Source organism: Cuculus canorus, chromosome 21 (genome assembly GCF_017976375.1).
Source record: "Cuculus canorus isolate bCucCan1 chromosome 21, bCucCan1.pri, whole genome shotgun sequence".
Lineage (NCBI taxonomy): Eukaryota > Metazoa > Chordata > Aves > Cuculiformes > Cuculidae > Cuculus > Cuculus canorus.
Genome location: NC_071421.1, coordinates 960,158 through 974,068, shown reverse-complemented (window position 1 = coordinate 974,068; position 13,911 = coordinate 960,158). Strand labels below are relative to the sequence as shown.

Here is a 13,911-nt window from a genome sequence, read left to right as displayed (position 1 = left end):
CCTTCCCTCGCCTGCTCAGGGCTGCTCTCATCAGCCAGGGCATGCACATGGTTTGTTTTAATGACCGGGATTCCCTGTTTAAACCAACTGTCTGTGCAGATGACAGCTGAGGATGGGATGAACCACTGCTGACAGCACAGAGCAGGCGTGGGGACCAGAGCAGCAGGGACAGAAGCACCTCGAGGGCTTCAACGTGTGCCCATGCTTCACTTGCTCTTGCTAGAAAGATGTCCAGAAGAATGGTCTGTGGCGTGTTTGCCCCACACCTGCGGTTTCACAGCTCAGCCAGGATGGAGGACACACACAGGCTCTGCCCTCATTCATTAATTACAGCACCTGGCACAACCCCCCCAAGCCAGGTTAACAGGCAAATCTGCCCCATTTACCTCTAGTTTGAGCTGGGACAACGTGCTCACCCACCCTCCCCAGGAAGCTGGTGAAGGTGAGAGGCTGAGGATGGAGTCAGATATGAGACAATCACTAGGTGAGAGGAGTCCTTAGATCACAGTTTCGCACCCACTGCGCTCCAGAGGCTTGGTGCCGCAGCAGCCAGCGCTTGCTTTGTGCGAGGACAGCAGCAATCCAATCAAGCCCGGGCAACAACCTCAGGCTGAGCAGCGCGGAGGCAGAGGAGAAAGCAGTTCTTCAAACTGTGATCTAAAAGCAATAGCTCCCTTTGAGGTGAGCGCACACACCAAGAGGCTGCGGGGATGGGTGTGCCAGTCCCCACCTCCAGAAGGTACCTATTGCTCTGGCGCATCCTGGGTGGATGGGGAATGACATGGACTAGCCAGTGAGTCTGATGGTGGATGGAAAAGATGGGATTCGTTTTGTATGACACACCACCACTTACCAGCAAGAAGCTTCCTATGTTCTTTAGAAAGCAGGGGAGGAGAAAAAGGAGAGAACAAAACAGTTAGAAACAAGAAAACAGACAGCTAACCCAAAGATTTCTTACCCTCCCCTGAGCCCCCTCCTCCAACGTTCCACTGTCAACACCACCTGAAGCAGCTTCCATCCACCTCTCCCAGCCCTTCCCAGGCAGCACGGAGCTCCCAAATCAGCCCAGAAGATGTGGGCAGGGTTGGGGGCCTTCCAAGCTCATTGACTTAAACATATTTTCATGGCACAATGGGCTCCCAAATCTGCAGATATCTGAGGTTAAACAGATGATACTGCACACTGCAAGAGCCTAAATCACCCACAGCAAAAGAAGCGAGAAAGGGAGAGCCTCAGAACCAGAATAGGAAGTATGTGCAAACGACAACAAAAAGTGCATCAGCAACATCTCGGCACCTATCACCCACACAAGCGTGCTGATTAGATACCGCAGTTGATTTGATCCATGGAGAAGCCTGCACTCTTTCCTTACAAGGACGGCTAAAGGAGGTCCTGGAGAACGCAGCAAGTCCAGCCAAAGACTCAGAAGCCAACGTGCATTAACTGTTAAACCGCGCGGGTTGCCTTCTACTGACATACAGATGATTTTCTGAAACCAAACTCACAATTCGGATGTGTTTGGAAGCTCCAGCACCCAAGCCCGGAGCTACCTGCAGTCATGCCAGCTTCCCAATACAACAGGCTACCAAGGCTCAGATGTTCCCCAGACAACTCGAAGGGGCACATCCTTTACTGCTGCAGCTTGGGATCTCCTATCCAAACGCATCACCCGAGCCAGAACTGGTTTTGAAGTCTAGGAAACCAGAGCACAAGACGAACCAAGGTCCCCAACACACACGATGAAAGAGAAGGTTGTTAAACAGCTGAGCATTTTAATAGTTGTCACTGAGCACAGCTTATTTATCTGCAAGTAATCCATGGCAGTATAGAAGCCCTATAACCATTACAGCAGTCATTCTAGATGCCTATGGAAATAGATGTCCTTACAGGCAGGTCTGTGTCCCACCAGGACACGGGGATCTCCTAGTGTGACATGCAACTCTCAATCTCTTTCCTCTTCCACCCAGACCACTCTGTTTCCTCACACTAGCTACTAGGCAGCTCAGAGCAGGGTGCAGTTTGGAGTACGTGGTGCTTCTTGTGTGCTCTTCTCAGGATGGACTCTCCACGGCTGCTCAAAGAGGACTGACACAGAGCCCCAAGGGAAGCACAGCCAGACGGGTGGGATGCAGAGGCTGGAGGCGGGTGACTTCCCAGAGAAAGGGAGCACGCTGGGGCACATAGCACAGGAAACAGAGGAGAAGAAAGGCAAGGATGCAGCTGGATCAAAGAGCATCACCTGCTGCCCTGGTACCCGGGCTGAGGGGTCCCGAGGCCTCCTCCATGTCCTGCGTGTAACATTAACAGCAGCTCCCACAATGGGTTGTGGGACATGGGGAATGTGACACTGTGAAGAGTCCTGACAGCTCACTGAGACTATGAAGGGAAAAACAAAGTGCGCATTGAGAGCAGGAGACGGCCCCATGCCAAGGAAGTGACGTGTAGTCCTCTCCGCTGGCAACCAAGAACTCTCTCAGCTATAAGCTGTTGGGAGATGCAGGGAAGAAAGGAAGAGGGGAAAAACAGCTTAAAATATCCCAGAGCAGCACGGTTATTTTGGGATTTTAATTTATGAAAAGAGGAAGAAAAACAGAAACGAAAGCCAAGACCCCATGGCCAGCTCTGGTACAGATGGAACATCAGTGTCTGGCTGCAGCGCTCCCTCCCCCTCTTCGCCCTGCTGCCTCTCAAAAAATTACATGGATTGTGCTATCTCCATCGCATCCTTTTGTCACCTGGCAGAAGAGATGGCTCTCCTGGGAGCCTGGAGAGCACAGTGTGGGATTGCAAGAGGCAACAGGACCCACCTCCTCTTGCGCTGCTACTCCTGGGGAGCAGCAGGAGATCCTCTTCTTGCCAAGGCAGCACAGAAAGTCACAGGAGCAGCAGCAACGTGTTTGGGACAGCAGAACAGATTTGATTTTGTCACTGCAAGAAGGGATTGGGGACTTTTCCTGAGGTGTTCAGACACAGAAGCTCTGGGGATGAGGTACATTCAGACAGAGAAGCCCTGGGGACGAGGCATGCTTAGCCGGGGTTTCTGCAAAGCTGTGCCCACCATGTCTCAGGGGATGTGACTCAATCCCCATCCTTTGCCGAGCAGAGGCTGTGAATGCCAGTGTGGGAGACAGGCAGTGACTGCGGGGAACGCAGCGTGGGCAGTCGGCGTTGTGTATTTTGAGGGACGCTCTCATTGAGCAGGGGAAGTCTCCTGTCCCCCGCCTTTGCTGCGTGGGCGTAAGGCAGCTCACCCAGCTCAGCTTCGTCACCTCGGGCACCACGGCAGGGAGCCAGCAGCTGCCTGGCAGCAGCCGTCACACTTGGCTTGGTCACACATCATTTACTGCGCACACAGAGCTTCTCACCCAACCGCTTCACCGCAGGTGGGTCTCTCAGCCGCTGGCAGAAGCGGTTCAGCCCTGGCACCCCAGGGACCCCCCGGCAGAGCACCGCATCACTCAACCACACCCCCACCACCAGGCAGTCCAGACCACATCACTTAACACCCACAGGACAAGCGATGCACCCAAAGCTGCTGAGTGAGACACCGTGGCAGTACACAGCGTGCACAGAACAGAGGTCAAACTGGAAGCAAAGATCTCATTCCCCGTGTGCAACAGTGCAGCATTCCCAAAGCAGCCCCTTGTCTTTAAGGTGCCCTGCAGGTGGGTCCAAGTGGGGTGTGGAGACCCTCAGGTCCAGCTGGGGCTCTGTGCTGGGGAACAAAACATCACTGCCTGCCCACTCGATAGCAACCAAAGCTTTCGCATGCAGACACCAAAACCTGGTGTTCACTGGGACTGTAACAGCAGCTGCTCTTCAGAGTCCAGGGAAATCCAGAAAGAGCAAGACAGCAAAAAAGAGAAGACGAAGTTGCCAAGAGCCCTGCAGAGCTGCCAACTTGAGTGCTGTAGCCCTCAGGAACTGGGAAATGCAGCTTCATCGCACCAGGACAAGAGACACAAGTCCTGCTCCAAGCACAAATCCCACCTGGCTGCCTGGGCTGCAGAAGCACAAGGGATGAGAGCTGGGTGGAGAAAGGGGTCAGTGTCCCCTGTGAGCGCTGCCAGCTCTAGTTTAGGGGTGGGGAACAGAATCCCAGAAGAGTTAAGGGAGTTAAGATGCATCCACTTGGGACAGCAAGACTGAACACTTGACTCCATGGAGCCAAAAGGCGCCTGTGACTCATGAAGGCTTCCAAGCCAAAGGCAGCTTGGACCATTCAGCAACAGCCACCCACCCACGCAGCACCGCTCCAGCGCCAACGCCGCCGGATGGAGTCCTGGCTACCCCAGCACCTTCCCTCCCAGGCTGACCTGCAGAGCTCCCACTCTGCAACTCCTGCTCCATCCTCCTAAGGCTCAGGAGCTCACACCAGTCTGGCAGGGTGCACACATTCTCCTTTTCAGAACAAAAGTGCAATTGAGATGAGCAACCCCAGAGCCTGACCTGCCTTTCAACTCCAGCAAATTTCACTGGGCTTTCATATTCCCCGTCATCGTGCTGTGGCTCAGTGAGGCAGCTGTTAACATCAAGAAGGGGAAAATAAGTTTATTTTACTATATATTAAATAAAACAAAAAAGAAAGGAGAGCGGGAGGCTCTGTTCCAAGGTCAGGCACTTGACTGTGGAAAGTTTTCCTGGACACAAACATACTCAGAGCAAGGGAACAAGTTTGAGCTTTGCAGAGAAGTAGCTCAGAGCAGGAACGTGGTGCTGATGGAGTGCCACGCGTGGGGAGCACTGCCCAGGCGTGAAGCTGTGGCTGGAACAGAGCAGATCTCCCTCTCTGGAGCACCCAGCACATGCTTTTCAACCGACTCCTGCCAGGGGCTGAGCCATGCAAAGTGGTACTTCTGAGAAGCCACGTGTGACTTGCTCAAGTCACCCAACACAGCTGCCATAAGGCCAGAACTATCTCCTTGCCTAACAGCTCACTTCCCGAGACACTCCAATGAGTATCCCAAACCACTTCCCAGCCGCTTGGGTCAGAAGGACTCACCAAGGCAAGCTGGCTTCTGGGAAAGCTCTGCTTGGAAATCCCACCCTGAAGAGGAAGCCCTGTAAGACGGTCTTGCAGAAAGACAACCGCTAATCAAACAAGGGCTCAGCATCAGGCCACAATGCAGAGCAGGAGGTTCAATCCACAAGTCCTCTTTTGAAGGCAGAACCCACCACATACCAACGAAGGGGATGGGAGTGGATGTTGCCCACCTGTACCCACCTCCCTCAGTCAGATGACTGTACGCAAAGAAGCTGAACTGCCTGCAGAGCCAGAACCAGGCTCCACGGGGCCAAGAGGGGTCCCTGATGGATCCCAGGAACCCAAACACATGATGGTTTCTTTGCCCTAAGACAAACGTCCCTGATAAGCCTGCCAGTGAGATCCAGGTTGGACTGTCTCATTCGCAAGGAAACAAGCCAAGGGTTCCCACGCCACCTTCCCGCTGCTCAGCACACAAAAGCAACACAGACTTCCTGAAATCCCTCTCTCCATGACCCTCCCTACTGTTTCTCCGCATCCTGCCCCAAGGCCACGCTCTACACTGAGATAACAAGGCTGCCAAAACCAGCAGCCAGAGGAGTCCAGGAGCGACAGAAATCTGTGTTCAAGCAGAGACCTGATCTGAATGGTCAGAAACTGGAGACGAAGCCCTGGGGTTACAGCCTACCTAATCCACCCAAGGCCAGCGTGGGATCTCTGGAAGAGTTCAGTGCCAGGGTACCAAGGTCCCACGGGCACCCACCTCCCAGGCAGCGGGAAGGCAGTGCTGGAGACAGCAGCCAGGCGAGCTGTCAGCTCAGCCCCGCGGGAACAGGAGCTCTGCTGAACCTTCTGCCTCCAGCAACTGAGACGAGGGGCTGGAGAAAGTCAGAGTCATGGAACGGTTTGGGCTGGAAGGGACCTCAAAGCCCATCCAGTCCCACCCCTGCCATGGGCAGGGACACCTCCTACTGGATCAGGGGCTCCAAGCCCCATCCAACCTGGCCTGGAACCCTTCCAGGGATGGGGCAGCCACCACTGCTCTGGGCAACATTTTTTCCTGATATCTCCATCTCTATCTTCCTCTTCCAGGTGAAAACCATTCCCCCTCATCCTGTCCCTTCACTCTCTGATTGAGAGCCCCTCCCCGGCTTTCGCACAGCCCCTTTGAGTACTGGAAGCAAGAAGAGACAGAGACAATTTTCATCAATTTAACATTAAATCCCTACATAAAGAAATGAAAACTAAACAATTGCACACACTAAATAAGAAAATTTCTCCATTTTCTTTGCACTTGGCACTTAATTCAGATATTTTCTTAAGTCTGGGGCATCCAGGCATCCCTGCTCTTGTAAACTGCACGCTAATTAAACACATTACACTTGCTCTCAAAAACATATCAATCAATTGGCATGCGATCAGCATCCAATAATTGCTGCTGCTGAAACTCAGCCTCCCTGGAGAGGTGCAATTTTGTGTGTTAATTGTTTAGGTTTGCAAGTGAGATGGGAGCTAACGAGCAGCCCGAGTGCCACCTTGGGAGAAGGGTGCTGTTGAAGGGAGAAGGGGAGGCAGGGATTTTCCCGTCTTCCTCCCTTCCCAGGCTCTGAAGAACAAGCTCTGAAGAACAGTCCCCAAAACACAGCCCGAATTGAAGCCAGATGTGTAGGAAGTGTCTCATTAGCAGTAATTGCTTTGCACGGATTTGAGGTTTCCCCTCTGTGCCACCACCAAACACACTTTTAAGAAGCTGCTGTGGGTTGGGTACCAGGACGCATTGATGAGGGGAAAGGGAAAAAACCCACAGGGCAGTCTCTCTACACTAACATTTTTACTGAAGGCAGGGAAAGTTTACCCAGCCTGGGCTGGCTGCAGGCGTCCAAGTGGCAGAGGATCACTGCTCCAGCAGATTAAGCTGAAAAACCCAGCATCCCAAACTCTCTTCCTTGAGCACGGCTCATCACAGCCAAATGATTTGTGAAATAGCCTCATGATTAACTCCCTCCACCCTCCCTGCTTTCGTAAGGGGAAAAACAGGCAGGAGACACTCCAGGAACTCATCCCCTTCCCTGCAACTCAAGGCTGGTTAGAGGAGCTGGCAGGGACTCCAGGCTCCCCTTATCCAACCATCTCCACTTGTAATTTTATCTGTGCAGTGATTTTCCTTGGATTACAGGGCTAAATCCAGAACAAATCAAAGCCAAAGGCGCAAATGAGAACAAGTCAATCAGGTCCTTGCACAGAACTGCAGAGCTGCTTCCATTCCTCGGAACAGGAAGACCCAAAACAAGGGAGGACAGCCACGAGCCACCTCAGGGACAGGACAAGACCCTCTCTGCTCAGCCCCTGGCCCTTCCAAATCCCTGTGGTACCCAGAGCCATTCTTTTCTCCATGCTGCACAAATTTCCCCCCGTCAGGTGACAACTCACCACCTATTCATTTTACTAAACTACCCCTTTGTTCTTGCGCTGATTTAAACTTCTTAAAATAAAACCATAGGCAGAATCTCTGATTTATAGCAGATATCTTCACAATTCTGCCTCCTTGCACTCCACACCACAGAAACAGTGGGGGGTGAGCAGCAGTTTAGCACCCGTATGGCCAGCTGTGCCGCACTGCTGTCCTCCCCAGGGTCCCACTCCCTCCTGGGGATGCTGAGTTGGGATACAGCCCTTGTGCAGGGGCCCGTGGTTTATCATCCCAAGACAGAAAACCCTGGGAAGCAGCACCTCGTACCCACAGCATGAGAATCAACCCCTGACATCCCACAGTAAGGGGAATGAGCTATGAGGATACAACACTGCACGGGGAGGGCTGTACCTGCTGCATTCAACATGACATTCACCAGCAACAGGACACTTGGCCACCTCGCTAGAGACAGTCCATGCCCTAGGCCACCTCCCTGTCCCTACACTTGGGATGGTGTGAGGGACCCCATTCCTAGTGGGAGACCCTTACTGTAGGGCCACTCTTCCCCCCCTCATTTCCTTCTCCAGCCCATGCAAAACAAAGGACCCAGTCTTTGCTAGACATAAATTAACTGTAACAGCCATCCCCAGGGACAGGGTGGAAGAGCGATTCGAATGTCAAAAGAGGAGCAGGCACCAGCATTATTTTTGGTGAGACGAGCATAATTGAGAGCCTGCAAATCTCCCCTATTCCTTGGGCTCCTTTCTCAAGTCCCTTTTGCATGCTGTATCCCTTCTCCTCCGCCTCCCCAACGCCAGCAGAGCTCAGATCGCAGTCTCCAGGGCTAAGACAATAGCTGCTTATGTTCTAAACCAGCACTGCTTTCTGGGAAGAGAGCCAGGCCTGGCAGCTCTCAGCAGCAGGGAATAAAAGACGTGTTTGTGCTATGGAGCCCCTCTGCACCAGTGGGGCACCTTCAAAGGGAGGCAAGGCATCAGCCTGCTGGGGATCTGAAACAGAAATGCAGACAGATGCCCTGCGCTCAGTGAGAGGGGAGTGAGAAAGACCACAGGACAGAGAGAAGCAAGCGCCTTGTTCGAGGAAGAGCTGTGCAACCAGCAGCAAACACGGCCCCTGGGCACAGGCAAGATGCACGGCACCTCGCTTCCAAGAGCTGGGAGCGCCCAGGCTGCTGAAATCGGTGGGAACTGAGGATGCTCTGAACACCGGGGCCAATCCAAGCAGGAGCCAGAGGCTCAGCGGAGCACAGAGACAGTTCCCACCAAAAGCAAGCTGCATTTCAGCACGAACAGCAGGGACCTCAGCTGCAGTGGAGCTCCCTCCCTCCATCCCAGAGGGCAGCGGGCTCAGGAGGCAGGCAGGCAGCCCTGTGCTTCGCCAGCCATTTCTTCACGCTCACCGCTGCCAAGGCTGAGCGCACAGTCCCCGGGGATTTCCTTCTCTGCAGCGCGGCACTGAGCGCCGGCACCGTGGACTGGATAACAATAAGAGCCCTTTGCTCCCTCCAGAAGTCATTGCAGAGGCAGAGCATCCCACCCTGCAGGGCTTGTGGATGTCTCAGTGGTACCCAAGCCCTGGCAGCACCAAACTAGACCCCCATAAGCACCTGAACGCAGCTCCAATGCTCTCACGCCCTCTGCACAGCTGGTCAGGAGACAGTGAAACCTCACCCTTGTCCTCTTCACCATCACACCCACTTCCACGGGCTCAGCCCCAGCTGCTGGGAGTGCAGCGGGGTGGAAAGCCCATCCCAACAGAGGCAGCGGCTGCTCCCATTTGTGCGAGAGCCCAGGGTCAGCGGGGACAGAGCTATGGCTTGGCTTCACGCTCGGTGCAAGCCGTGGTCTGGCTCATACCTGCCCTTCCTCGGTCAGAAAGTGGGAATGGATTCCCCAGACGAGGAGACCAGCCGTCCTCTCTGCTGCCAACAGCGACGCAGCACAGCGCCGGTGAGGCTGAAAGCACACAGGGTCTTCCCACACAGGCAATCTTCTGGGTCGAGCAGCAAGGGCAGCAGGCAACCCCATTAGCTGCCCAGGATGGAAACTGCCCCCCCTCGCCCTCAACAGCACAGCCTTTTGCCCCACTGGGCTCTTTCGGTACCTCCACCATGCCTCAGGCAGTACATAATTCATTTGCTGCTATCCTTCCTCCACAGCATCGCTGTCAGATGCAATAGCCAACACCGATGTCTTTAGAACGTCCATGTTCTACTGCAGTGGAACAAAATGCAAATCAATTAATCCTAAAGAAAAAAAAAATCAAACTGGCCTCTTATTTTCCTTTCTTTTTACAAAGCTTTAAAGTTGCTTTTTGACTGTCCTGAATAATTGAAGTTAACATGAAAATTTAAAGTCTTTCAAGATTTCATTAAAATTCATTCTCCTTCCCTTTGGAGAATTGTCATTGCCGGAGTCCCATGTAGGGCAGACAGCACAAGCAGCTGCCTCCGTTCACAGCATTTAACTCAGTTCTCTCTAGCTAAAGAAAATTCCCTCTTAATTGCTTAAAGAAAACACAACATCCTCCACTGCTTCCCATCATCAGCCTACTAATCTCACTCCTGCCTGATTCCAGCACGAATCCTGCCTTTGCTCTACCACCTTCAACCCATTTAAGCTCCACCGTTTCCCCATCGCTCCTCCTGTCCCAGCAGCCCACAGCAGGAGCACAGCACAATGCCAGGCTCCTGCTCGGAGCCAGCAAAGCAGCCCCCTTGGCCCCTTCCTCGCCCCAGTAAGCTGCTGTCCCGCCTCTCCAGCTACTAGACACATCCATACAATTATTAGGTTGGAAAAGAACTTTGAGATCATCAGTTCCAACCATACCTGTCCACTACTAAATCATTCCAGAAGGAAGGATGCGAACAGACTGGACATAAGGAGGAATTTCTTCACCATGACAGTGTTGAGGCCCTGGCCCAGGTTGCCCAGGGAAGTTGTGGCTGCCCCATCCCTGGAGGGGTTCCAGGCCAGGTTGGATGGGCCTTGGGCAGCCTGAGCCAGTGGGAGGTGTCCCTGCCCATGGCAGGGGGGTTGGAACTGGATGATCTTTAAGGTCTCTTCCAGCCTGAACTATTCTACGATTCTAAATATTTTACGCTGAGAGTGGTGAAACACCAGCCCACGTTGCCCAGGGAAACAGTGGATGCCCCATCCCTGGAAACATCCAAGACCAGGTTGGGTGGGACTCTGAGCCAAATGGTGTAGGTAAAGATGTCCCCACTTCTGCAGAGGGGTTGGACTGGATGACCCGTAAAGGTCCCTTCCAACGCAAAGCATTCTATGATTCTAAGTCATATTAAAAGGCCAAAGTGTCCCTTCCTGGAGCATCTGTGATGCAGGAGGGGTGGCCCTTGGTTAAGCCACCCAATAACCTAATGCATACGGAAAACAGCAGAGACCAGGTAAAAATTAAAGGTCAGAGCTGGCGTTAGTGCTCTTAAAATGATGCTGAGGCAATTAAACCCTATTGGGCTTTCGTGTAAGAGGCTCTTCACCATCACCTGCAGCAGCTGCCGGCTCCCAGGCCACTGCTCCCCCAGCACAGAGGCTGCGCAGAGAGGGTTTCCTCTTAAATCACAACACCAGACTGCAGGCACTGTTACCAATTAAGTGTTATAACCTTCAGTGAAGCTCTCCCAATTTACCCCACTTGACCAACTGACCCTAAAGATTTTGAACAGCCTCTATAAATCCTATTGATCTTCACCGAAGTCAAACCCATGTGGGTTTTATTTCCAGAAGGGAAGTTACCAGCAAGTGAGAATGTTGTACTCGCACTGACCATTAACCTCACACTTTCCTTTTAAGCATAAGCTGACCCTTTTCTCCTCTCGGTAAAGGAACAAGCAGGCACTTCAGAACAGACAGATGCCCCAAAAAACTCCCAGCAGAAATAGAATCATTAAGTGATTCTGTGATAGGCCGGGTCTGGTACACAAGCAGGGGGAAGAAAGCATCCAGCAGGACATCTCCCACTACCACATCATCTTCTGGACCAAGAAGGGCAAACCATGAAAGATTTAGAGTCCTTTCCAGGTACATTATGTACTTAAGAGTGCAGCAAAATCCAAGAGACAGGCACTAGGACGCAGAACAATCTCTAACTGCAAAATGCTGAGAGCAAACAGGGCTGTTTTAAAGGATCATTAGCATGAAAGGAAACAAGCTGGGAGACAGTGTGGCACAAATGCCCACAGCCAGGTAAAGCAAGATTAGAGAAGCAGCAGCCAGTCACTCCAAACAAACAAGTTCTGAGCCAGCAACAGAGGCCAGCAGGGCTGGCAGAGAGGTTCAGTGGAGGACTTGTAGCTGCCTGGAGCCTTAGTGGTAAAACAAGGGAAAAAAACAAAATAAACCTCATTAAAAACTACCTCCCTCCTACTTCTCTAAGCCATCGTACTGAGGTACAAAGCAACAGCCTGACAGTATCCAACAGCACTATCTCCTTTATTCCTCAGAGTCCTGCAGCCGTCAGCGTTTCCTCTTGCCCGCCCCTCACTGGCTCTTCTGCAGAACTCCGAAGGCTCTGCCCTGTTTCTGCCCACAGGAGGGCTAGGAAGACAAGCTGGGGGTCTGTCCTGGGATGCAGAGTATTTGTGGTCCTTAGCAGGAAGCTGAGAAGACCAAGGTTTATGTAGAAGAGTTAAAACTGAACGGAGATGAAAGGTTCAATCCATCCCCAAAGGATGCCTGGTGTGGGTCCCAGTCACACAGCGGGGATGTGGAAGCAGCAAGAGAAGCCAGTCCTCTCGCCTTTCCTAGGATGGAAAGGATCACTACCAACCCTGGCTGTTGGTGCAGAGACACGGGAGAAAGACAGTCCCCGCTTCAAAGCGTTCCAGGTATCCCCATCTCCATCTTCACGACCCCTCCCCAGCCACTGATGCCGCAGCGGCTCAGACAGAGCCCATCCTGTTTCTGGAAAACAGGACTTTTATTCACACTTCTCTAACCATAAAGAGAACGGGGTAGAGGCAGTTTCTTTTGTGTCTAAGGGGACAAGCTCTTTCTCCTCCCTCTCCACATGCTCTGCTGACCCCTGCCACCTGCACAGGAGAACTCCCTCCACTCCGAGAAGCCCTCCAGCCACCAGCACCCGCTCTCTGCTGGCTGGGCTAGCGACTGCCCAGGAACAGCCTGCTCCAAATCATCAGCCTCCCACACACACGTACTCTGCTCCCTTGAAGCCATAAGTTCCCATCACACAAGGCATCCTCGTGTATCCCAGCCTCCCCTGCCCCACTTTCAGTCCAAGAAAGAAGATAAGTGCTGTTCTTACCTAGTAATGAATAATCCAGAATCCACGTGGGAGAGGACAGCACATGCAAAAAAAACAGAGCAAGAACAGTTGGTCAGACCAGGGTAAACCCTGCTCACAGATTCGATAAGCAGAGCTGCTCTGCTCCGCTCCTCCCTGGGCAGTGCGGGATGGTTCCGTTGGCCATGGAGAAAAGCTCGCTGGACCTGGAGCGAGGGCAGGGTCCCCGTGCTCAGCCAGCCCCCAGGTTTGATTCCTCCGCCCTGAAGGAGAGGTTCCCCCGCTTCCCAACTCTCACTCACCCTCAGAAGCCTGCAGCCCCCCAAGAGCCGCAAACCGCCCAGCAGTCCTGCAAAGCATCCACACCCATCCCGACTCAGAGCCAGAGAAACGGTGCGGATCAAAGCCCATGAAGGGAGCTGCTCTGACCTCCGCAGATCTGGTTCCTGCCACACCGCTAATAAGTGGCTCGTGAACCCCCCCAGCACCCCAAGTGACTCTTACACCCCCAGAACAAAGCTGTGCAGCACCCCAAGTCCCATGGGCCACAGTCTAGCCACGTCTCCTCCTCTTTTCTATAACAGAAGTTAACTGATAAGGGGAAAGCAGACAGATTAAGAAGCAGAAGAGCACTTGCCCTTCCCAGGAAGGGGAGATGGCTGAGCAGCGCTCGAGCCAACCAGCCAGTTGGAGGCACCCACTAAAATCCACACAAATAATGTGTTTGGTGGCAAAGAAGAGGCACAGTGGTGTGGAACAGAGTTAGTGCAGCATGAAACAGGTCACACACCTCAAGGGAAAAGGATCCATTGGCCAAAGAAACAGCCAAGTGGCACCTCTCAGGGTGGAGGGGATATTGCAAGGATATCCAGGACATGGAGCAGTCAAAGGATGCACGCACAGTGAAGATGGGGAGGAGGAAGAAAGCAGCAGCCAAGTTTATTTCTTTTCTGGCAACGCCTCTCGCACTAGATTTCCATAAAGCCTCAGAGCTCTGCAGTGCAGCAGCCAGCGTATCGCATGGGACCTCAGCACAGAGGAAAGACAGAGGCGAGCGAGTGAGCAGAACCTCCGGCCCTGGAGGTCTCAGGTCCATCTGTCTCACATCACCACGCGCACCAAACAGGTCATACAGCAAAGACTCGCAAGGATCTTCCACAGCTGCTGTTGGCAATCCCATTAACACCTCTTCCTCTACGAGCTCCCTGCCACATCTGTTCAGTGCAACACAGGC

The 13,911-nt window shown here is 53.0% G+C and overlaps 1 protein-coding gene across 4 annotated transcripts in view; it reads right to left on the bottom strand.

The window, feature by feature from the left end:
- AGRN (agrin) overlaps positions 1 to 13,911 on the bottom strand; it is a 118,922-nt gene that overhangs the window by 73,048 nt on the left and 31,963 nt on the right. For 2 of the 4 annotated variants that reach the window (XM_054085681.1, XM_054085682.1), the window contains exon 3: positions 854 to 874. The exons of the other annotated variants lie outside the window; for them this stretch is intronic. In XM_054085681.1, the coding sequence (XP_053941656.1) occupies positions 854 to 874 (21 nt within the window). The remainder of the gene's footprint in view (positions 1 to 853; positions 875 to 13,911) is intronic. 4 annotated transcript variants of the gene reach the window in all.